The following is a 24980-nucleotide window of genomic DNA, read 5'->3' as shown; positions in this document are numbered from 1 at the left end:
AGGGTGGTGAAGGCAGTCCATACACCCATCCCCAAACACTGAGACATGGCAAAGATTTGTGAATAGACTGCAGATAATTTTTGTTGTGTCTTCTAGAATTTGTACTAGCCTATTAACAACCCATAAATATTCACTTGAGACACTTATTGTTTAAAATTGAGATACAAAATGAGACAAGGATTTTTTTTTTTCTTTCTCTTTAGTGAGTCTTCCACACTTTCAAATGTGTAGTGGAAGACTTAATAATTTCTGTGGTTATATCTGTTTTCACTATAGCGATGAAAAATTAATTGCATTTCTGAAACAGCAAAACATTTCAATCTTTAGTCATTATAACACCAATGTTTTCATTCTGACTTAACATAACTTTAAACACTTGAGAAGCTTACTATACAGCAGTGCATCTGGGGTTTCTGATGGGGGGGATTTGAAGGGAGCAGGGGGGAGCTCTCATGTACTCTCTATTCATCTCCCACTTTGTTTATAGCAGATATTTAAATAGCCTACTGACTTAGGGTCTAATGTGATAATCGCCAACTACCTACTAAAGCAGTGAGAGGGAGGGTTCTTAGAAGTCAGTGGGTGAGGTTCGGTATCAGGTGTTTTATATTGAGAAAGTTCACAGAACTGACAGTGCAAATAGCTGCAAATGCTGTGAAGGGCCAGAAAGACAGACAAAGAAATGTTGCCCTTTTGAGAACGTTAACATTTTACCTGCGAATATGGGCCCTGAACATAAAAGCAAAAGAGAAAATAAACACAGGGCTTTGAGCAGTGTTACTGTCCTTCAACACAGTGACAAACCAGCCATGATTCCAAAGTATGTGACAAGTTTGTTTGCCAGGAATGCCAGGTTTAGCCCATCCTGCATGTGTGAAGTGTGCAGCAGCATCTGAGCTCTGCATATGGGAAATGTCCATCAGTTTCAGCTCCGTGGCTGTATTTTGGAGGTAGTGCAAGTGTTACCAAGCATCTAAAAATAAACTATTTAATGGATGCATATTCAACAATACTGACAGGAGGGTTTCTCTTACATCCCAAAGACAGAAAAATATTTCACAGTTGACTAACACCATGACACATCTGGTAGCTTTAGAAACATTCAAACTGATTTTCTAGTCTTTTATCTAAATAAAACACAAGTTTCAGGTGCATTCACTGCAGAAAAAAATAAAGGAATTAAATGCAAACTGTTGATTAAGTAGTTTTTATTGTTTACAGAAGCTAATTTCAGGATTTTAGTAGGAAATGTCATATATCAGAGAATTAGCAATTTGCACATCTAATTAATTAGTCTTCGACATTTTAAATTTTATTACCAAGGGTTTATGACATATTTTTTCCAGAAGTTTTGCAAATCAGTATTTAAATACAGAAAATAAAATGCCATCCTTAATTAGCTGCACTGGAATGCTCATCAGTTGTTTCCTTTAAGGATATATTCTCCTCAAAAGCAGTGCCTGGTACGAGCCCGATCCTGTTGTAGTGCGCAGAATACTTTAAAGGTCTGAGTGAGGGCTCTAGTTTCATACTTAATAAACGGGGGTGGGGGGGTGGGGGGGTGGGGGGGGAGTGGAAATTTGTTCTGATCCCTTCTTACCAACGAATTTGAAAACAGGAATGGAGAAGGAATTTCCTGTATCCAGCAGAGGAATATTATCTCCAGGCTTACCTGATTGCAGAATTTGACTGCAGCAGCCCAGGTCAGCCTTCTCATCCCTTTCTCGTTACTGCCTCATATTGCCCTGCTTCTGGAAACCAAATTTATGATAAACACAAGAACTAAAATAGTCTTTTAACCTATTCATTTTGGGGAAGTCCGAGTGTCAGCTGACAAGATGCTATCAATCTGAACTATACTGTCAAGCTAAATGTAAGCCGGTAGTGTATTTGGAGCAAAATCAGCACACGGTTAGGGAATCTCGGCTGTCCTCTCTAAAACAAAATGAACACCGTTTAGAAACAACCAGTTTCAGCTTTAGCACCCAGCCCGGCATAGCACAGCCCGTTCGTAGCAGCACCCGTCTCACAGACAGCTGGCTGAGCGCTTTCCTGAACGCAGCATTCTGTGTTTCTTCAATACCATCAACCTTATTATAACGGTAACAGTTGTAACTATTTCTATGCTGAAAACACGTTGTCAAATATCTAGATTAAATTAAAAGCAAGCAGAAATAGCAAAAACTAATAGCTACAAGCCATAAAAGCTAATAGCCTTCTAATAAACCCGAAAGAAAAGCATATAATTTTGATTTAACCAATATTCCTGTCATGAATCAGATTCTGTGTTGCCCGCCAGGTCAGTAAAGTCCAGGGGAGCACAAGATATAATATTTTTTCACAGTAACGCTACGCAAGAGAGAAGTGCATCCAATTTCCGTACCAAACTCTATGAGAATTCAAAATCGGGCACTGCCTTAAAGTACATCCATTAATTAAAATCCGATCTTTGAAACCACACAATTTCCATTCCGAGAAGCCTCTAAAAACCGCACCTGTCCCGCGGGCCGGCAGCAGCGGCCGACCGTGCCGCTGCTATGACACGTTGGGGTATGCGGGGTCGCGGCTCCCGTGGCCCCGCGCGATGCGGGGGCCGTGCGGGATGCTCTCGCACCTGATCCCCTGCGCGCTCCCCGGCAGTGTGGCTTTCCAGCGAGGGTGCGTTTCCCTCCCTCAACAAATCTCTCTGCCTTTACGAGAACAGGAATTAAAAGGCGGGGGATTGCATGTGAATTTGATGTAGCTACCTCTCAGCTACCATTTTCGCCCTTGTCCGACGCCCCGATTAGGAAAACATTCGCTTTTCTGACTTCCGGGGATTAATTTCGTTGCGCCGGCGGCGGGGGAGTTTTGCTGTTGACTGAACCGGGACAGCGGTACGCCCGGAGCTTCTCTGCAGTCCTCTCCGAAATGCCCTTAGTCGGGGGGATGGCGGGCACTTGCCCGGGTGGGGAGAGGCGGCGGCGGCGAGCGCAGCCAGCCCGCCCCGGGGCAGCGCGGCCCTTACCCCGCCGAGCGCACCCGCCGCCGCGACGGCCCGGCCCGGCCTCGCCGCTCCCGCGGGTCAGCCGGCGAGTGTCCGGGCGGCTGTCCTCCCACCGGCTGCGCCCACGGACGGCACTGCCCACGCACCGCTCTGCTGCGCTGAGACCTTTCCTTTCCTCCTTCTTTCTCAGTTTCTTCTCTTTCTTTCATTTCATTCTTTCTTTCTTTCTTTCTGTCTTTCTGTCTTTCTCTGTTTTTCTCTGTTCTTCTTTCTCTTTCTTTCTTTTCCTTCCTTCCTTCCTTCCCTCCCCCTCTCTCTTTCTTTTACTATTTTCCCTTTTTTTCTTTCTTTTCCCTTTCCTTCTCTCTCGCGCTTTCCCTCCCTCTCTGTCTCTCCAGCATCAGCAAAGTAACAGCGGCGAAGGAAAGCAGCGGGGGAGGCTGGGCTCGCCAGGAAATATTACAGCCAGCAATCGTACTGGAGCAGTGCTGCCCTTTTCCGAAACGATTTCTCTGGCGAGGCTCCCTGTGCCCGGGGTTCAACCTTGAGTTACTTTCTAAATCCTTCCTTTGCCCTACGGCGACTCCGAGCAGAGCCGAGCCCCGCTGCCCCGTCCCGGGAGGGGGATGCTGCGGCCGCGCAGGCGGGGCTGGCCCGCCCGCCCGAGCCCGTTGCGGAGCAGCGACAACACCGGGAAGGGGGAGAGAAGAAATATTCGTAATATCCCTCCGAGTGACGACCCGACCTTTCCTTCCATCCCAGCGTCCGCCCCTCTCTGTCCCGCGGTGCACCGGCGGCTCGGTAGGCCGGTATCGCCCCCCAGCCCCATCTCGATGAGGCCCCAGGCCCGGGAGGGGAGCGGGGCTCGCCGGAGCAGCCCGCCCTGCCGGAGGGGAGGACGGGACCCCTCCTGTTGCTTCCCCCGACGGCATCTTTTCTCTTTCCTCTTTTCTGTCCCCGTCGGACTTGGAACTCCCCAAACAGAGCTGCGCGTCTTCTCTGGAGCGGCGGACGCGGGGCCGGGGTTTTCCCCCGATCCAGCGCGTTCGCCTGCGCCGCCACCGTGTCAAGTTTTGCTCATTTGCTTCATCCCGGCTCCACGGGAGGGAAGGGCTGAGGGAGGAGGAGTGGGCAGCCCCCGGGAGCCCCCCGGAGAGCGGCCTTGTGGGCAGGAGAGGCCGCTCGACACCCCCCCGCGGGGTGCGGAGGCCGGCGGCACTGGGGGCCCCGGGCCCGGCCAGGTCCCTCGCCTGCTCGCCCGGCAGAGCTCTCAGCGGGGGGAGCAGCCTGGGGGCGATCACAGCTTTCGCGGCGGAAGCGGGATAAGCCGAGGTCGCGTTCAGTTATTTCTGATATATTCTCCTAAACACTTTTTCTTTTCTTTCCTTTCCTTTTCCTTCCCTTTTCCTTTCCCTTTTCCTTTTCTCCTTCTCACTGCGGGATTTACTGACAGCGCTGAAATCAGGCGGCTTTAATTTTGCTCAGCAGACTAAGCACAGTTAGACTCAGCCGGATCAAAGTGTCCCTCTTTTCCTGGCTCCTCGGCTCTTCTCGGGACCTGGAGACTACGGAGGAACGAGGTCCTTCCAGAGAGGTTTCCCCTGGGCCCTACGCGCCTGTTGGCGGGTGGAAACAACCCGACGGCTCCTCCCGGGAGAGCGGGGCTCCAGGGCCGGCTCCGGGAGCGCCAGGGCCCTCCCGCCGCGGGCGGCTCCCGCCCCGTCCCGCTGGCAGCCCCGCACTCACCGCGCAGGCACCACCGGGGGCTGGGCAGATCCGGTGGGGGACCGCACTGCCTTCGCCGGGCACGCACACGGTTCGGGCAGGCTGCTTTCGACGCCGTCCCTGCGGGGGCATCCTCCCCCCGCGCCCGGCAGAGCCCCGCAGACGGCCACGCCGACTCAGCCCGACCCCGGGGCAGAGGCAGAGCCACCGCCCGGCGGGCGCTTGGCACGGCCGGAGGCTGGGTCAGTGACACCTGCCCCGGGTGCCCCGCCAGCCCTACGCGGGAGAGCCCCAACCTTCCCGGCCCCACGACCCCCCCCCTTCCCCGCCAGCGAAGGTCCCGCCCAGGCTGCGGCCGGTGCCCGGAGCCAGGTTACTTACTGGCGCGAACGCCTGGGGCTGTTTTGCAGCGCTGCCCCCCGGGGCCGGCTCCCCGCCTGCGGCCGGCCCGGCCCGCCTGGAACGCAGCCTCTCGGTCCCGCCGCCGGCTGCTCCGGCCGCCCCGCCGCGCCGCCCTCCCGCCGGAGCCCCGGGGGCTGCCGCCCGCCCCCGAGCCGGCCCTCCCGGCCGGCCGCCCCTCCCGCCGCCGAGCGCACCGGCTCGCCGCCGCACCCCGGCTTTCCCCGTTTATTTAAAGGGAGTCGCTGGCCCGGGGGGAGGCGGGTTTCCCAGCGCGCATCTTCCCGCGGAGGCTGCCCCCCGGCTGCCCGAGTAATCGGTCATTTTAACAAAGCGGCGACCCAGGTACGAGCCAATTGCGGCCAGCCCGGCCAGGCGAGGGCCAGCCGGTGCCACTCCACAAACCCCGGCCGGGGGGGACCGGGGGAGGGGGAGGGAAGGGCAAACAAAGCGGGGAGCCGCGCCGGAGCCGCGCACGCCGCAGGACGGGGGCGACCGACAGTCCCCCACCCCCTCCCGCCGGAGCGGGGGGACTTCCCCGAGCGGCTCCTGCCCGCTACCGCCCGCGGCCGGGGTTTCCCCGCCGGCCTCGGGCAGGCGCGCAGCCCCCCGCAGCCCCTTGCCTCCCTACTGTGGACGGGATGCGGTTTTATATTGGAAATGAGGGGCAGGGGGAGGAGATGGCGTGCACACGGAGCGATGAGTGTGCGGTGTCAATCAGAGGGGTTTTGTGTCTCCTTGACTCCTGATGGTCCGTGGCTGAGGTGTCCCGGGTGGCACCACAATGAATATGAATAGGGGTCCTTGCTAAATGGGACAGTCAAAGCGCACCGCCCTGAATAATGGCACGTCATCCTAACTAGACCATTATACATAGGAAGGCTCCTTTTGTCTCTGCTCTCTGCTGCAGCTCTATAAAAGCCCCTCTTTTTCAGACTGAGGTTAGTCCAAGCATACACTAACTAGCCATCCTGTAAACAGGCTGAGTAACCGGGGGGAGACAGAGAGTGAAAGAGAGATTGGTGAGAGAGGGGGCTGAGGGGCTTTTTTTCCTCTTCCTCCAGCATTTCCAGCCCTTCGCTGGCAGACCCTGCCATCCGTTTATTTCTTTTTCGTTCCGTTTTCGTTGATTTTTGAAGGAGAGTTGTCTTGTTCGCCACCTCCAGAGCAGGGAAGAGTTTCTTGCTCAGAAGCCCGAATACAATGAATTCTGACTCCAGCTCTGTCTCCAGCAGAGCTTCCTCGCCAGACATGGATGAGATGTACCTGAGAGACCACCACCACCACCACCACCATCACCACCACCAAGACAGCCGTCTCAACTCCGTCTCCTCCACCCAGAACGACCTGGTGCAGAAGATGTCTGGGGAAGGCCTCTCCAGGAACGGCTCCAAGGCCGGAGGGGAAGGCAGCAAGTACAAAATCAAGAAGCAGCTCTCGGAGCAGGACCTGCAGCAGCTGCGGCTGAAGATCAACGGCCGGGAGCGTAAGAGGATGCACGACCTCAACCTCGCCATGGACGGGCTGCGGGAGGTGATGCCCTACGCCCACGGACCTTCTGTGAGAAAACTCTCCAAAATCGCCACCCTCCTGCTAGCCAGAAACTATATCCTGATGCTCACCAGCTCCCTGGAGGAGATGAAGAGGCTGGTGGGGGAAATCTACGGGGGGCACCACTCGGCCTTTCACTGCGGCACCGTGGGACACTCCGCGGGGCACCCGCCCCACGCCGCCGGCACCGTGCACCAGGTGCACCCCATCCTCGGCAGTGCCTTGTCCTCCGCCAACACCTCCTCCTCCCTCTCCGCCTCCCTGCCGGCCATCGGCACCATCCGGCCCCCCCACTCCCTGCTCAAGACCCCCTCGACCCCCCCTGCCCTGCAGCTCGGCAGCGGCTTCCAGCACTGGGCGGGCTTGCCGTGCCCCTGCACCATCTGCCAGATGCCCCCCCCGCCCCACCTCTCGGCCCTCACCGCCTCCAACATGGCCAGGATCTCGGGGGAGACCAAGGACCTCCTGAAGTGACTCGGCGGGGCCCCCCCGGCCCCCGGGCTGCGCCGGAGCCGGCGCTCCTACGGGCGGGGAGGGGGCTGCGGCCGGGCCCCCCCCGCGCCGCCGACGGACCTGCCCCCGCTGCCCCCCGCCCCGCCAACTCCCCCTATAACACGGGATTAGTGTAGTAAGGACCTTGCAAAGGTAATGTTTTAGCCGGTTCCTCGGGCGATGTTTTCTTATTATACTAAACCGGAAAAAAAGTCCCTGTTGTAAAAATAATAATAATGATAATAATAATAATAATAAATAATAATAATAATAATGCCGCTGATGGTGATCACATGTAAATACTTCCTTAAAATGGATGCAAAAGGGGGAAAAAAAAGACATGGTTGTCATTGTAGTGTTTGCAGCTACCAAGAGACTAAGTATCAGTTTGGGGCTTCTTCTTTTTGCCGGCTTTTCCTTCCTTTCCTTTCGCACGGCGACACCTCGGGCCCCCCCGGCTCCAAACCTGGCCGCTGCAGCGCAGCGGCGGCCCGAGGTAGCCCAGCGAGTGCATGCATGCTGCCCGCCTCTGATGCCACCCGTGGGCACCGGCCACGCGTGGCTTCCCTGGCAACAGGGACTTCGAGCGAAAAGTTTTGTGGGTGTGGGGTTTGGGTTTGAGTTTTGTGTTTATTTGTGGTTCGTTTCCCCCACCCCCCCCATCCCACCCCCCCACCCCCCCGATTTGGTTGCGATGAGGTTTTGTTTGAGGTTTTCTTTGAGGTTCTTTTTCTTCTTCCCTCTGTGTCCACTTAAAAAAAAAAAAAAAAAGGGAAAAATAACGGGGGGGGGGGGGGGGGGGGAGGACACGCCACGCCGCGATTAGTGCAAAACACAGCACAACCCTTCTGCGGGTCTGTTTTGCCAAATCTCCCCTCTCCTGCTCTCGGTGAAGTGTGCTAGTTCAGCTGGCTGGGGTACTCGTCACTTATTTCTCTTGTTGGCTTTGGGTTTGCTCTGGTTTGCTGCTTTTTTGGTTTGGTTTGGTTTTGGTTTGGTTTGGTTTTGCATGCGGGGTCAGTTCGTGCCAGATTAGTGACTTGTATAACTAAATGGAATCTTCGTTGCTGTTTATTTCCTTTTCGGTACGTTTTCCTGGACATTTGCTTGAAATACTGTTATTATTAATTTCGTTTGTTTGTTTGTTTGTTTTTGGTTAGGGCCTCAAAGACAAGACCGTGTCTTTATTTTTTATATATTCTTGATAACTATCGATATATTTATTATTGACCAGTGTTTCTGGATGAGATTTCCAAATAAAATAAAAAGTTAATTACAAGCTGCCTGCTTCGCCTTTGTCTGGGACTGGAAGCTGAGAAAAGGCGCCGTATTTGATCGCTTTGGGTTTTGCCACGACTTTTCTGACCCAGCCGGAGGAGGCTGGCAAATCTCCGTGTGTGGCTCTGGAGCTGGCCGGCCCCGGGAGCAGCAGCAAACCCGACAGCGGTCGCCCACACGTCCCCCGGTGTGTGCGGGCTGCCCCGTGTCACCCCGGGCTGGAAGGCGGCGGGAGTTCATCACCCCATGGATGGTCCGACAGCCGGTGCCCGGCGGCGGGAGGACGGGTCGCGGGCACAGCTGGGCAGGGGGGCTGGTGCGGTTGTAGGCAAAAAAGGGGCAATAACTTTCTTTTTTTTTCTGGACATCCAGCTGTCAGTCTTTCTCCGGGAGGGACATGGCAAGCGGGACAGGCAGCTCCGCCACGCCGGGAGCGGTGCTCCGCAGGGAGCCGGGCGGTGTGGGTGCGGGCAGGGGAGCGGGACACTCGGGGGAGCGCAGCCGGCTGCTGCCAGCGACCCCCAGCTCCGCACATGACAGCGGGGTCCTGCACCCCTCGGCCAGGCACCCCCGGCCCTCCGCTGTATGCGGAGGGGCTGTCCGGGAGGGACCTGAAGAAACACGGAGAAGGCGACTTTCCCGGGGTCGCGAGCTGAGTGGTGACAGGGGAGGGTGTGTGCGTGTGGGGCATTTAAATCGAAATGCGAAAACGACTTTGGGAAGGCATGTCTGGGTAATCCGTGCTGGTGAACGGGCCGTGCAATACTGCAGCAACCAAATCCTCGTTAAGACACAAGCACGAATACCCAAACATTTGAAAATGAAAAGAATATATATTTGCCCCGAAAACATATTGAAGTAACAAATCATGTTGTAAAAGTGCCACTCCCAGGCTTTTTTACGGGAAGGTAAATCCCTCCAGTACTTCAGCAAGATGGTCAAGAGATGCAGCATTTTCCTTCCTTCCTTCCTTCCTTCCTTTCTTCCTCGTCCCTTCCCTTCCCTTCCCTTCCCTTCCCTTCCCTTCCCTTCCCTTCCCTTCCCTTCCCTTCCCTTCCCTTCCCTTCCCTTCCCTTCCCTTCCCTTCCCTTCCCTTCCCTTCCCTTCCCTTCCCTTCCCTTCCCTTCAGTTTCCAGCTGTGCACGATTCCTCTCCTTCCAGGAAAGTTTCCGTCTCTGCCCAAGTCAGAGCGGTGCCCGGTCCCCCGCCCCTGGCCCTGGCTGCGGGCAGCAGGGGGGGGGTCCTGCCGCAGGACAGCCAGGCACTGCCCGGGAAAGGGGCACAAGACCGCGGGGGGAGGCGGGGGGGGACATTGGAGTGCCGGGGGCAGCCTAGGCCCCCTGAGGAGGGTCTGTGCTCAGGGAGGGGGCCTGGGGGCGCGGCGGAGTGACCCCCCCGCGGCCGTCGGAGCGGGGCTCCGGGCTATGCACAGGGCGTTGGCCCCTGCCGGGCCGTCCCGGGGAGGGGGGCTGGGCTGGAGCCCCTGCCCGGCTCCGCCAGCCGCAGGCGCTTTCACCCCCAGCCCTCCTGCAGCGGCAGCCTGCGGCGCTGCGGGCGGGGGGGAAGAGCAGTGGACGGAGACAAGCGGGGGGAATCGCGGCGTGTCGGGGCAGGGGAGCGGGGGAGCCTTGGGGAGGGGGCTGCGGGGTGCAGGTCCTGCCGCGGGGCTGCGGGCCCCTCCGCAGCCCACCCGACCGTCCCCGGCGCACCCCCTCCGTGCGGGACTGCATCGCTGGGGCGCAAAGCCGGGGATCCCCGCAGGCCCGCATACTCCTCGGCCCGTGCTGCACCCTCCCCGCCGGCCGGAGCGAGAAGGGCAGCCCTGGACGGGGCTGCTTCTGCCTGGGGCTGCCCACAGCTTGCGGAGCCTGCGATGGGGCTGGGCTGTGGATTACAGCCGGGAGGAGGGTAAAGTCACCCCTCCGTCCCAGGGCAGTCGTCTTCAGCCGGCATCCAGGTGCCCGGGACCCGCCGCATCCCTGGCCTCTCCTCAGAGCATCCCTGCCGCCCGGCGCCTTGGGTCCTGGGGACGGAGGGCGCGCTGCCCGAGCCAAAGGGCTCTTTGGGGGCATTTGAGCCTCACCAGCGGCCCGCAGTCGCCCCCGGCTCTGCCCCGCTTTCCTCGGGAGCCCCGGGCTACTTTTCCAGCGGTGGAGCAAGGGTTGGGGAACGATGCACAAGACACTTCGTGCTTTTCCGCAGCAAAAGGGGCCGAGCCAGCCGAATGGGGCTGAGACAGGGGTTTGGGTCCCCAGGAAAGGGACGGTAAATGGCCCGTCACCACGAATCCTCTCTGGCAGCACCTTGCCACGAGCGGTGCGAGTGAAACGCCAGGGTCCTGCCCCCCTGGCTTCGCATCCCGACCCGTGGAGACGGGGAAAGGGAAAGCGCATCCACAGAGCTGCTGTTTCCTTCTCCTTTCTGATGGGTAGTGTGGGCAAATCTCAAGCGACTCTGAGATGCGAGGTTGTGGGTGGGGAGGGCCGCTCGGAGAGGTCTCCTCGCTTGCTCTCTGCCGGGGAGGAAACTTCGGTCTGATCACGGAAATTCACATCTCTCCGTGTCCTGACCCTCGCCTCAGCCCCCTGAACTGATGCGGCAGGAGGGCCTTCCCTTCCCTTCCCTTCCCTTCCCTTCCCTTCCCTTCCCTTCCCTTCCCTTCCCTTCCCTTCCCTTCCCTTCCCTTCCCTTCCCTTCCCTTCCCTTCCCTTCCCTTCCCTTCCCTTCCTTCCCTTCCCTTCCCTTCCCTTCCCTTCCCTTCCCTTCCCTTCCCTTCCCTTCCCTTCCCTTCCCTTCCCTTCCCTTCCCTTCCCTTCCCTTCCCTTCCCTTCCCTTCCCTTCCCCTCCCCTCCCTTCCCTTCCCCTCCCTTCCCTTCCCTTCCCTTCCCCTCCCTTCCCTTCCCTCCCTTCCCTTCCCTTCCTCCTTCCCTCCCTTCCTCCTTCCCTCCCTTCCTCCCTTCCCTCTCTGTCCCTTCCCCTTCCCTCCCTTCCCCTTCCCTTCCCTTCCCTCTTCCTTCCCTTCCCTTCCCTTCCCTCCTTCCCTTCCCTCCCTTCCCTTCCCTTCCCTCCCTTCCCTTCCCCTCCCTCTCTTCCTTCCCTTCCCTTCCCTTCCCTCCCTTCCCTCCTTCCCTCCCTCCTTCCCTTCCCTTCCCTTCCCTTCCTTCCCTTCCCTTCCCTTCCCTTCCCCTCCCTTCCCTTCCCTTCCCTTCCCCTTCCCTTCCTTCCCTTCCCTTCCCTCCCTTCCCTTCCTTCCCTTCCTCCTTCCTTCCTTCCCTTCCCTTCCCCCTTCCCTTCCCTTCCTCTTCCCTTCCCCCCTTCCCTCCCCTCCCTTCCCCTCCCCTCCCCTCCCTCCTTCCTTCCCGTCTTCCCTTCCCTTCCCTTCTCCTTCCCTTCCCTTCCTTCCCTTCCCTTCCCTTCCCCTTCCCTTCTCCCTTCCCTCCCTTCCCTTCCCTTCCCTTCCCTTCCCTTCCCTTCCCTTCCCTTCCCTTCCCTTCCCTTCCCTTCCCTTCCCTTCCCTTCCCTTCCCTTCCCGTCCCTTCCCTTCCCTTCCCCTCCCCTCCCTTCCCTTCCCTTCCCTTCCCTTCCCTTCCCTTCCCTTCCCTTCCCTTCCCTTCCCTTCCCTTCCCTTCCCTTCCCTTCCCTTCCCTTCCCTTCCCTTCCCTTCCCTTCCCTTCCCTCCTCCCCACTCAAAAAAAAAAGAAAAAAAGAAAAAAAAAAAAGAAAAGGAACAACTTCTGGAGAAGCTACCCCCATGGGAAAAGAGGGTGGAGAGGAATGGAGTTTTGTTTGGGAGGTTTCCCTCCACAAACGCACCCGGCAAATTAAAACCAAAAATATTCAAAAAAAGGAAAAGGAGGCAGGAAAGAAAAGAGTTGGAGGATAGAAACAGGAAAGCGGGAAAGATCCGATGGTTGGCAGAGCCTGGCAATGCTCGCCCTCTGGGATCCTCCGTGCCCGACAGGGTGGGCAGGACGTGGCGTGGCTGCGGGGCCGGGGTGGCACAGCATGGCTTGGCTCGGCATGGACTGCTTCTCCTGGGATAGAGAGGAGCTTGGCACTCTCAGGAAATTCGTTTATTTTTTGCCACAGAAGCGAGTACTGTCTGCATGCACATATATAAAAAAACATTTGTGCACACACACGCATTAAAAATACAATTACATAAAAATAAAAATAATAATAAAAAAATACAGATATAGATATAGATATAGTTATAAATCCGAGGTGGATAGACCCTGTTAGTTTTCAGTTGTGCACCCATTTGCTTCCTGCCAGGTCCTGGCAGGGCTGGGCCATGGGCATGGTGGGTTCTGCTCTTAGTCCCAGGAGGAAGCAGTGTCCTCTCCCTTCCCAGTGCTTCCCAGTTCCCATGGGGGAGGACCCTGCTTCCTCCACCTCCAGGGGTCCACCACAAACTTGACAAAATCCCCCAGGCCCCGGGCATTTGATTTAACTTCCTTAGCTGTGGAGTTTCTTTTGTCCCCCTGCTTCCCATCCCACTGGCCCCCCCATTGGACAAGTCCAACTCACGCAGTCCCCTGACAGAGTGCCTGTTCTCCAGCTACACGGGGCTGGGGAGGAGGCGGGGGTGGGCTTGTGTTTTGATTAATATGGAAATAAAACACAGAAATAGCAGCAGTACTTAGCTTCATTGCTTCAGTTCAGAGATTTATTGGTCAGGAGATAAACCCTAGGCTGGGGGCTAGCTCAGTAATTCACAGTCCCCATCAGTTATTACCAAATGAGCAAATAGTTTTTCTTTGAAGCCACAGAGAGGGAAAAAAAAAAGAAATGGGGGAAAAAAAGAGTAATTTTTTTAATAGGCTGCTACCTCCTTCCCTGTGTCCGGCCCCTGGGGCTGCCCAGCCCGGCTGCCCTGATTGGGCCCCTACTCTCCAGGTGAAACTCATAAAGATTTATCACAGATTTATGCCTCTTAAAACTCATGTGTCCTGCTCTGCCTTTCTCCAACTTTCTTTTATATTTTCTAACTTGCTCCTATCCAAAAGTTGGGCTTTTTTTCTTATTCTTTGCAGCTCCATTCTTTGCAGCAGCAGGTAGGCATGGGTTTGAGCTGGCAAGAGCTGTCACAAGAGGACATGGTGCTGCTGCTGAGGAAAACAAAGGGGCAGGTTGGGAGGGGGAGTACAATCCTTCACTAGATACAGTGATATTGTTGGTGAAAATGGGCACTTTGGGGGCAACACAAGCCCATTCTCAGGTCTGAAATGAAAATGCAAACTGGAAGCTAAGTTCAAGCTAAATACTAAAATACAAGCAGACATCCTTCACGGGACTTTGGTGAAATCCAAGGATTTGAGTTTGTTGTTTTGCATTCAGTGCTCTTAGAAATGCTTTAAGACACACACGCTGTACTGCCAAAAAATGACCCAGGACCTGCTGAACACTCATATTCTTCTGGACGAGCAGGAGAGGTCAGATGAGATATCCCAGGACATCTCGGTGGCAGTAAATACCTATGTTTAGGTGGCTGAATTGAGCCTTAACTGTTGATCATTTTGTGGTTTTGATTTTTCAAATAGTAGGGTTGATTAGAACCATGGATCAAATGAATAAAACGAAGAGTAATTACTAATCTTACACCACATCAGGGAAGTGATACAGTTCTTGATGGAGCTGTAGCCATAGGTGTGCTCCCTTTTGTGCATCCAACAACTGCCTAGTAGGAAACACTGAAATGCAGACAGAAGAAGAGTGAATGAAGTGCCTGCACCCTGCTTATGCCACCCAGTCTTCTTTCTCCTGCCCTCCATTTCCCTCTCCTGAAGCTAAAACAAAACCATTTTGCTTGATACTACATTTAAGTAAGCATCTATGTAAGGACAGTGCAGCTGCAAAATGGTAAAGTCTGGCTGAAGGGCAAAACTTCTTAAAAATTAGTATCATCAGTCGATACTGTGTGACCAAAATCTGTATCCAGCTCCCCTACGTCTCCTGAAGCCATTGTGGATTCAGGATGGGGTTTTATATAGCCCTGACAGAAGACCACAGATCAATATTTTAATTCAATCTTTTTATGTTTGTTTGTTTCCCCCCAAAGTGTTGTTACTATTGACACGTTACATCTTGAAAGTTACCTGGCAGAATGGCATCAGGCCCTGCCAGATGGGCAAGAGAAAAACTACAAGCGATGCAGTAATTTTAGTATTTATGATGAAGATGATTTGTAGAGACCTGCAAATCAAAAACTAATGGGTTCCTTGTAAAAAGTGTAGAGTGTTGACAGTAAAAGAGATTTGCACAGGGCCTGGTCCTGATGCCTTGTAAGCTAGCAAAAGGAGCTAAGACTCAGTTTTTAAGGCAGAGATAATGGTACAGCAGAGTTGAACCACAAAAGCTCCTGATTGCAGCAGGTAGGAACAGTGGCAGCAGCCAGCAGTATTATATGCCCCTCAGCTGTCATCTAGACCAACTAGATGAGAGGGAGGTTTATTAGTGCTTAAATATTAGTGCATAGGGTTTCGTGATTGTTGCACAGACACTCAGTTATAATAAAGAACAGGCAGTTCTTCAAAAGGAGCTTCCTTTTATTTCTATAATGTCACATGCAATGTTTTTAAAGGCATTTTTAAACACAGGCCAGTCAACTCCAGGATGGGGTAGGGAAGGAGCTCTTGTTTCTGGATGCATGTGTCGCTTCCAGGAAACCTTGTCCCATGGCAGGGATAGAGATGAGGATTAGTCACACCACTGGAGGAAACAGTCTGCAAATTATTCATTAAAGGGAAGTTGATATTTGTACTATAAAAACTAGATTCTGTTTTTCACAACACCTTTCTGCAAACTTACTTTTTATGGGGGGTGTTTGGGGGTTTTATTGTGGGTTTGTTGTTTTTTGTTAAATATATTTCACTTTTCATTGGTTTCTACCTAGTGGCTCTGACTGTCATGCACCAGGTCTACTTTGCTGTTTCAGTTGCAAACTGTTAGGTTGCTGAAAAATATGAAGCTTCATCCTTATTTTTTAAACAGCAAAGAAATGTTTCACAACTAATTAAAACTTGTTTTTACAAAATCTGACCTTTGGCCTGAGGGAGTTGCAAGTCCTCATCCATGGGTCAGAGGAAGAACGATAAAGTGACCGCATAAAACATTCTGTTTCCAGATTGTTTGTGTAGATAAACAAAGGTCTGTCAAGTGTCATGCAGGAAGTAGGCAGCTGAGAATGCAGTTTGTCCCTTGTGCTCCCCTACCTCACACTTTGCAGAGGAATCAGCCACAGCACATCTTTTGCATGGCAAGCGAGTTTTCAGGCACTAGAGGAAAGGCAGCTTGAAGCATCTACTGGAAAAGCTTCTATCCCAGGCTTCGGAACTTGGCTTTCCCCCCAAAACTGCAAGTGACCGCAACAGAAATTAGTCATAACTGTGGTGATCATTGGTGTGATGATGGTTTGCTTGAACACACTGAGAACTGAGTTTGGACACCACTCCACAGCACGTAAGCGTGAATAATTATGATGGGCTACAAATCAATTGGAAACTTAACTGCCAGGACTAGAAACCATGGAAGCCTTGTGTGTACTCTCATTTTCCATGCAAAGGCTCAGATTTTTACTGCTGTCTGAACACCTTTGAGTCACAGAGATTGGTAAAGGACCAAAACCAGACGGGTCTGAAGGCTTCGTTTCCATGGTAGGTGGACACAATAATTTCCAGACCTCTGTTACTCAAGTCTTGACACATCCACACTGTCTTTGCACATCCACTCTGGGAATATCATAGAGCAGTTATCATAGGTCAGCTGTTTGGTGCCCATGGGTAGTCTAGCTGTGACTTACAGAGGTGGATTATCAAATGTATAAGAAGATTCCATAATATGCCCAGTCAACTGTTATACCAAGTTTTCAGGGCTTTCCGTTTTCATCAGATCTTTTCAAAATTTCATATACATATGCCTTGTGGCATCCACTGCTTTAGAACCAACAGCATGTGCCTATATGTATCATGATACTTCTGCACATTCTTACTCATTCATGAAGTGTCATGGAAACAACTTGCCAATCACTTGTAATGGATAATACATCTTTCTGAGCTGAGCTGTAGTGTAAACCAAATGATACATCTTGCTCTGGACTTGATGTCACTTGGCTAACACTAGCAGGTCAATCATCGTTTTGCGTAACTTAACTGAGGAGTCTGTCACCAACACTTTAACTAGGTTTTATTTATCAAGACTCATTTATTGCTGTTACAGGCCTTGTATGCTGTTCTAAATGGGAGTGATAACCCAAACCCTCCTCAGCAATATGCATCTGGCTGCGTTTGTGTCCCTACACCAATTCCTTTTGTCTTATGATGCCCTTAGTTTGAGTAGGCTCAGCCCTGGTTCATTGCATAATGCTCTTGAACATAATTTTAATCTCCTGCTCTTTCAATAAAATAGGACTGTAAGACCTTTGGCCATGCTTTAATAGATCCTGAGGATCAATGGTAAATCCTCAATCCCTTAGTTACACCCTTCTCTCATCTCCAGCTTTGCAGGTTTTCCAAATGCAGATTTTCAAGCCAATATGTTAGTTAAAGCAAGCAGACTAATTTTGTGTTTCAAAAATCAGATATTCTTTATTGTGACTGGTGGAGCACATCGGTGCAGCTATAGGCAAAATCATACCTGCCTCCATTTCATCAACACTTTCTTGTGTCTGTTGGGTGCTGTAGGATTTTCCATTTCTCAGGGTGCTCTAAGATTTCCAGGATTTCCAGTCCAGGCTAGGATCATGGACTTCGTTTCTCGTAGTAAATTAAATAGTGTCACATGATGTTCTCAGGCACAGGAGCTCAATTATTTATAGAGTCAAATTGTTACAACAGTTCCTGGCATGGTTTGGCTCCAGACAACTAGTTCTCTCCTGAACGTTTCCCAGGCGTGGTTTGGGGATAGCATAGGCCAAAGGCCAATCCCAGCAGGCAATTTGTATTCAACCACACTGCTTGGAAAGCAAGAATTTAATAATGTGGACACACACCAGTCTGTGCCAGTTGGCTTCAGAGCTAGATAACCATCACAGGCATGTTTTATATAGACATAGTCTGGGTCTTTTTCTTTTACACCAAGCTTTTGCCCATATTGCCATCTCTGTCTACCTTTCTCTCCAGATTGCCAGGAGAATACATTTCCTTTGTGAAATGACACATTTATCAGAATTATTAACTGATCAAAGTCTCCCATTAGTTGATTTGTTTCCATTACTCTTTGGCTTTCTCTGCTTAGCTTCACCCGGTTGTGCCAGATTGGTCTATTGAACTATGAAATTGTAAAGAACGTCTGTTTCTACTTTTGTGCCATGTGCAAGAAATCCTCCTTCCATCTTCCATAGGTTTTATGTCCACATGGGGCAAAAGATGCCCAAGCCAGTGAGGTCCCCCATTCCACAGGGACTTTTTCAGTTCATAGATACGACACACAGACATAAATTAGTCCACAGTATGAGAATTCATCAGATGTCCAGAGACATACCTTCCTTGCCAATCATCACATCTCTGCCAAGAAAAATTAACCCATGATACTACCTGTCTTGCTTTTTCCACTCTCCAATTTTTAAGCAGTTTGGCCAAGCACAGAGTTTTTCCCTTCTGCTTTGTAAGGGTCACACAGCTTGCAGGAGAAGTGGTTCCAGTCATGGGTTGAATGTGGATTTTAAGGTTTCCCCCTGAGACCAGTCCCCTCTTCTTTCAACCTGCTGAGTGCAGGCAAGATGCACTTAGTGCCCCATCTTTTCATTTGTTTCAGCATATCTCAACTGATCAATGCAAAGCAATGGTCCAAAGAGAAAACTACATTTCCCCCTTTTTTATTGTGTTTCCTCAAAAAGTTGCAGTGTTTTTTTTCCCTCCCACTGCTGCATTTCATGGGTTTGGGAGCACTACATCCATGCTTTGAAACACAGCACTTCTTGCAGTGTCTTTGTGTCCAGGCTTTCTGCCCAAAATCCTGCCTACAGGCAAAGCCACCACTAAGTAAAGGCTCTGACTCAGGTCAGCACAGATTGTTTGTTCATTTCTGCCCATGTGGATTTTACCTCAGATGTCTGGGGTTAAATCTGTTTCCAGCAATATAGCACAAAGGACAGTCCTCCTGTAAATCCAATACCAACATTCCAGCTCCTTCTCTTTTATTCCTGTTACCAAGGGAATAGGATAGGCTCCTTTACCTGGCCGGCCCCGTGAAGATCCCAGCATGCCTCACATCTTGCAGGGCTCCACAGTCAGCAACTGACCCTTTCTTTGGGTTTGCTGGGTTCAGTCACTTGAACATCTCCTGCTCATTCCCTCACCTGGCCGCCGGCTCCATCCATCTCTCTCCATGCGCAGCCCTCTTCCTCCAGCTGCAGCATCTTCTATTCCAGCCTTCACTGCTGTGGTTGTCTCACCTTGCCATTGCATCTGCCTGACCATCTGTTGAATCATGTGCAATATAAATAACAGCTAGTGACAAATAATAGCTACAGATACCCTCCTGTAATAGTCTGGTGGCCTTACTGGGTATCCGCCACTTCATAGCATTTTCTTACTTTACTTTGCAGGTCACAATTATATAGTAATATTAAAGAGGTCTGTAACATTAAAGTAATTTAGAGTCCGTGGGCTACTTGATATTATATATTATTATATAATATATAATTATTATTAATAATATTATTATATAAAATATATTATTAAGATATATTATCCCCCAGAGTGCTTGCTATTATTCAGTTCTCTTTATTCTCAACTGTGATACTCTTCTGTGACTGGAGAGACCATAATATAGGTCCTTATTTTGTGCTTCAACACAGCATTAAAGATATTACACTGATTGCAATAGGTAAGGGAAAATCAGCTTTTAAAACCAACCACATCTAATAATTTACACCAGGAAAATGCTGAGAAGAAGTAAGAATAGTAGTTTTCTTTACAACCCCTTCAGCTGAGCCCAAACTATTTCGGTTTTCTCTGCACAGAGGAGCAAATGGTTTTTAACCTAAATTATAAAGTGAAAATCTGTCTTAACGCTTCGGGTCAATAGCAGATCTTTAACTTCATTGAGACCTTTAACTTGCACTTAGACATGGATTAGGTCACTGAGGTGCTGAAAACATCTTGTAGGTGATGTAATGGGCTGATGCTTCATCCAGTAAAGTCACTCACAGCTTTACTTAGAGGCGGTCAGCAGAGCTGCAGCCTTCCGATAGGAATTTGTCCTCAATCTTACATCTTTCTGTCTACATCTGAATGCTGAAAATGAATTGCTCTAAACAGAGCTCTGGAGCTAATTGATGGCACAGACACATGCCAAAGTAATCTTCAAACAGTTGTAATGGTCCTAATGGTGAGCATAGCTGAGTGGTATTAGAAAAGCTTTGTTTTCCCTTTCATTACTGATTTGGTTCAGGGATGTTCACAAAACTGCTACATTTGACAAAGTGCTTGTTTTATTCCCCAGCTGCCTTGAACTAACAAGCTCATGACAGATTTTTGTTACAGATGGGATTGTTTGAGGAAAATATGCCTAGCAAGCAGGCTCACTTTTTAAGCGAAGTTATTTCAGTTTATCATGTTCAGCTCTCAAGACATGTGAGCTTCTCCAGCAAGGGGAGCTGCTGGGCTCAGCTCAGGGGAAGGATGAAAACACGTGTCAGAGCTTTTCTGCTGTCTTAAGGGGAACTTCTAGCTCTTTTTTTTCTGTTGTAGATGGCTTTGCACTCACTGGCTGAAGGTGTTGATTTCTGCAGGTCGAAGATGGGCAGGTATTTCATAAACACCACATTTCATTTATGCCCCCTGCCGTCTGCCCCTCCTCTGCTTAGCTCACTCCTGCAGAGACCCTGCAGCCCACCAGCATTAGGGACTGCAGTGACTGGACATTAAGAGGTGCTTCATATACTGTACACCTAAAGCTGCCTGGCTGCAGCTGCAAATGAGCCTCCCAGGGGCTCAGCACCCTCTGTACATCTGTGCTGGAAGCTGGGGTACCTGTGCAGCAGCCTGCAGTCAGCAGTCTGCGGGGTGTATGTGAGCAGGACACCTCCAATTGCAGTGCTGATACTAAATTCACTCCTTGACTTCTGCCAGGGCTTTGCAGATGTGCACAGGTTGGAAGTTATGAGCAATTTGCTACCCAGTCTATCTAGTCAGCTGGAACTTGGAAACTGTTGGTGTGGACCAAAATCCTGGTAGCAGCAGCTCCACAAATAGGTGGTATTGATCTGGAGAGGGAGGAAAAACATCCCTGAAGATGCTCATCCTCCCTTCCTTCCACACCCTCTTCAACACACAGAGCGCACATACAGTGAGTTTCCCTTCCCCACTTCCCCCAAACCATTAGGCCAGCCTCATGTGTTTCAGCATGACCGTGGGCAACACTTGCTTGTTTTGATGGGGATTTTCAGGAAAAAAACCCCACAGAACTAGGCTGGGTTAAAACTGGTTAAATCCCTCAGGACTTCAGTAGTGTTTTAAAACATATGTGAAGGGGAGGAACCATTTTTCACACATCCTAAAGAATATAGCTGACATATGGACCATTCAAAGGAAATTTTGTTCAGGCCATTGGCTGTGCATGAATGGCCTGGCTTATACAGTGGGGACTCAAGCTACGACAGGGATCTTCTCCCAGGAATTGTGTTTTCTAGGTAGCAAGAGCAGGTCCTGTAGATGCTAACTGTGCTGCAGGATCTCAGAGCTGGTACCAGACCCAGGAGTGAGCTGGAAGGATAAGAGTGGGCTGGGGTGGCACAGTCACACTGGGGCAGGCTCTGGGTGGGGGGCATGTGAACCATGGTGCTGCTGCAGTCTGTGTCCTCCCCACCTTGAGCCTTCCCCAGCAAAGCCTGCCCCATGTGATCCCACGTCTGCTTCTCCATCACAAGCTTTCTCCCAGTTGTGTTCACTGACGCTTGCTGCTCCAGCTACTGCTTTACTGTAACTGGGTGCTGTTGCAACGCTGCAGGTAGATTTTGCATCTTAATCATCTTTCCACTAAATACTTTCAAGGCCCCAGAGAAACACCTCATAAATCTTTTTACATCCTTGGAAAAAAACCCCAACAATAAAACCCTCAATGACAAAACAAAACCAACAACAAACTGCAAGGAAGTTCAGGGAAATAAACCTCTAAATTGAATTTCTTGCTTTAAAAGTGCTTTACATATATCACCACCAACCAGCATGTAAATTTTAGTCAGCTACTGGACTAGTCTTTTAAAGAAGTTGAAAAATGGCCCTGCATCCTCAAAGGACACACCTGTTATCTGAAACAGTTTTTAACCAGCTTGTTAAGCAGCTTTGACAGATCAAAGACCCCAGACAATGGGCACAAACTTTAACAATAGTTTAGCCTTGAGCAAAAGCTTCTGTCAAAGCAAGGCTTGTGCCAGTAGTATTATGGCCTGCAATTGAAAATAAATTTTACTTGAATAAGTACCTCAGCCCGATCAGAGGCACTGCCGCCAGGGAGACAAAAGCAGTTGGGGATAAGTTATTGACTCCACTGACAGCATGAATGAAGTTCATTATGCCAGCCCACTCTTGGTAAATGTGTCAGGTTTTAAACTGAATTAGGTGGCAGGTGCATGGACCATTTTCCTGCCCCCCTTGAGACAGTAGAGGGCCAGCCATCACCTGATTCTACAGACAAATGTTTAGATTTGGTTTTCATATCGCATGGGCACAAGCTACCGTGTATTTAAATCATAAATAAGGCTTCCTGCGAGCCCTCATATATCCTTCTCTCTCCATCCCCCGTCACTGGCTGGCCCTGTTCCTGCCATGTTGCCCACCTCATGTTGGAGGTGGGTTTGCTTCCCCTCCACAGCCCCTGCTGCAGCCCCCTTTCTGGTCCCTCTCCCTGCCCGCTCCGCAGTGTGCAGGATTTGGGCTTCCACAGGCCACCTCCGGAGCCCAGCTCCGAGCCAGAGGGAAGCCCAAACCCTTCTGTCCCTGCTATGGTCGCACTACACACAGCCGCACATTTCTGACGTCAACAGGGCCTGGACCAAGTGCTCCCATAGCCGATATTATGTGACATGCAGGGCTGCAAAGAGATTGAATCCAGACAGACATCCTATGTTAGCCTCCAGAAAGGCCTTCTGCAATAAACCTGTATTTAATCCTCACAAGCCACTGATGACAACAATCATGGAAATTTCACACAGCTGCAGGCCAGATCAAAAAGGTGTGGAGTGAAACATATATGTATATCTATGTGTGTGTATATACATACAAAACCACATATAAAAATACAAATGCATCTACGTATGTGCCAGTGTTTAAAAATTTCACTAGATCTCAAAGAAATAAGGTGACAATCTGCCACCACAATTTGATATTCCTCTGTTTTAGGACTGAACTGCAGTTTTAAGGTGTATCTTTTATTTATTTTTTCATCTGCATATTTTGCTTGAAAACATTTTGGTTTATAGCCTGCCAGGGCCTACAAGGATAATGCAAGATCAGCTGAACTTCAGATACTTTGGATGCCAGCTCTCATTACTTAATCATGAGACACAGGACTATTAAGACTCTTAAAAATGAAAGCCTCATTCTCTGACCAGGGAGGGAAGAGTTGGCATATGCCTTTGGCTGCATGCCTTATTTATGTTAATGAGCAAGTAAGATACCTTCCCCTGTGAGGGAGCTGAACGTCCCTTCCCCTGAAACTTTTGAAATCTGCTGCCCATGTTGGTTACAAAGGAGAGCTTCTTGCTTCTGGACAGAGTTTTGGATGTGTTTGTGTACTTTTTTGCACTTGAGTTACCTAAATTACCTTAATTTTTCAAGAATGCCTTTGTAAGCCTGAAAGTGTCTTTTTTTTTTTTTTTTTTTTTTTCCCTGCTCCCCATACTGAAGGTAAAGGCTTTGTGGTTGTCTGCTTAACAGCCTCTGAACCAGCCACCAGTCTCTGATCTTCAATAAAAAATACTTATCTTCTTTCTCCAAGGATTTCAAAGGGCTGAACAAACACTATCTAATCTTTGCAACATTCTCCTGAAGATAAACATTATTGCTATTCCTCAAAACTGTGCACCAGATCAGTAAAGGAGGGATGAGACTTGCCCAATGTCACAAGCAAGTCAGTGGCAGATTCACACTCCAGCGGGTGCTTTAACTGTCAGATAGTGTTTCACCCCCTAACACGACATTGCTAAAGACACATTTGGCTCAGTTCATGGTTGTATTTAGTACACCTGTTAATACTGACATATCAAACCCTTTCTGTTTCTGGCTCTGATACAAACAGACCCAGAAAGTTTCACCCATGGACCCCCAACAAGAAAAAAATGTTTCTTTCCCCCTTACACAAATATGGAAAAACAAAGTAGGCTTATTCTTTGGGGCTATCTAAAGACTGCTGTGTGTCAACACACAAAATCATTTCTCACAGTGGTATCACTTGCTGGATATGTTCCTTCCTTCCAACTACAGCAGATGGTGTTTCATAGTTGGTCACAAATGGCTGTCAGCGAGCGTTTGTCTGCCTGCCAGTAACCTGTAGTTTGGGGACTCCCTCGGAGAGTGTACCAGCACTGACTCTGCTGATAGCAGCATCTGAGAAAATGATCCGTCCTTTCTTGTCAGGCACAAAATTAGCCATCTCACTTTCAAACTGTTGACAAGGGGAATATGAAAGAAATAAGGGCTGTGCCAGCTCAGACGATGTTTCTTCAGCTCGGGTTTGAGGCAGCAAGCACTGACTACAGAGAAGCTGCCTCTACCACAGGGAATATTGACCTCAAGCAAAAGATGGAGATATGAGCATAGCCCCCTCCTGGAGTCAGGATTTTGCATGGCATTCCCACCACCATGTCTCCCAAGCTCAGATAGGATTTCTTTTGGCCAGCGCAAGCAACAAGGAGGAGATGACCTTTAGTGACATTGCCCTGTAGCAGGAAAAAGCCTTTGACCAGCTAAAGGGCACACCAGCTGGGTTTACTGCTGGCTTTGCATGCAGGGGAGAAGGCAGGCAGCCAGCCGGCATCCGCCATGGCTGCAGCCTTGCCCTGGCATCAGGGAACAGGAGGGAGAAACAGGAGACAACAGGGACAGAGACCAAATACTTCTGTCCTGATCATCTGAGACAGAAAACAGTTTTGGAAGCTTTGCAGCAGCTTGTAACGGTAGTCATTACCTTGCTGGTGCACACCCACATTTCAAGCACACACAGCTACAACCCCAAATGATTTATTTCAACAGAAATTTTAAAGATGAGTCTGTGGAGCAGAGCCAAAAGCTCTCCATAGCAGCTATCTCGGGATCTTCTGCCTGTAGAGCAATTTCTGTTTAAAACCCCAAGTAGGATGTGGGCTGGTAAGCTGGCCTCACTTCCCACCTGGTGTAGCCAGAGCAGAGGGGTGCCCTCCAGGTACATCGCTCGCCTGGCGGAGGGGATGCATGTTACCTGTCATGACTGGGGAGCACCACCGTCAAAGGGGTCTGGTGACAGGGTGCATTCCCAGCTCTCCTGCTTTCACATATGTTGGGAAGTTAATGTATGTATCAATCTTATGTAGCAAAAATCCTGCAGTGGTCAGGGGGAAGTCAGATTGTGT

At 50.7% G+C, this 24980-nt stretch overlaps 1 protein-coding gene across 1 annotated transcript; it reads left to right on the top strand.

Moving 5' to 3' along the window:
* The first annotated feature begins 6313 nt into the window (after positions 1-6313).
* On the top strand, positions 6314-7135 carry OLIG3 (oligodendrocyte transcription factor 3). The gene has a single exon (XM_037393108.1). The coding sequence runs from the start codon at positions 6314-6316 to the stop codon at positions 7133-7135; it is 822 nt and encodes a 273-aa protein (XP_037249005.1).
* The last annotated feature ends 17845 nt before the right edge of the window (positions 7136-24980 follow it).

This window comes from Falco rusticolus, chromosome 6, assembly GCF_015220075.1.
Source record: "Falco rusticolus isolate bFalRus1 chromosome 6, bFalRus1.pri, whole genome shotgun sequence".
Taxonomy (NCBI): Eukaryota; Metazoa; Chordata; class Aves; order Falconiformes; family Falconidae; genus Falco; species Falco rusticolus.
This window is presented reverse-complemented; position numbering and strand designations above follow the sequence as displayed.

What these genes read in the sequence shown, in the direction of transcription:
- OLIG3 (XM_037393108.1), top strand. Translation starts at nt 6,314, where the DNA reads ATGAATTCTGACTCCAGCTCTGTCTCCAGCAGAGCTTCCTCGCCAGAC.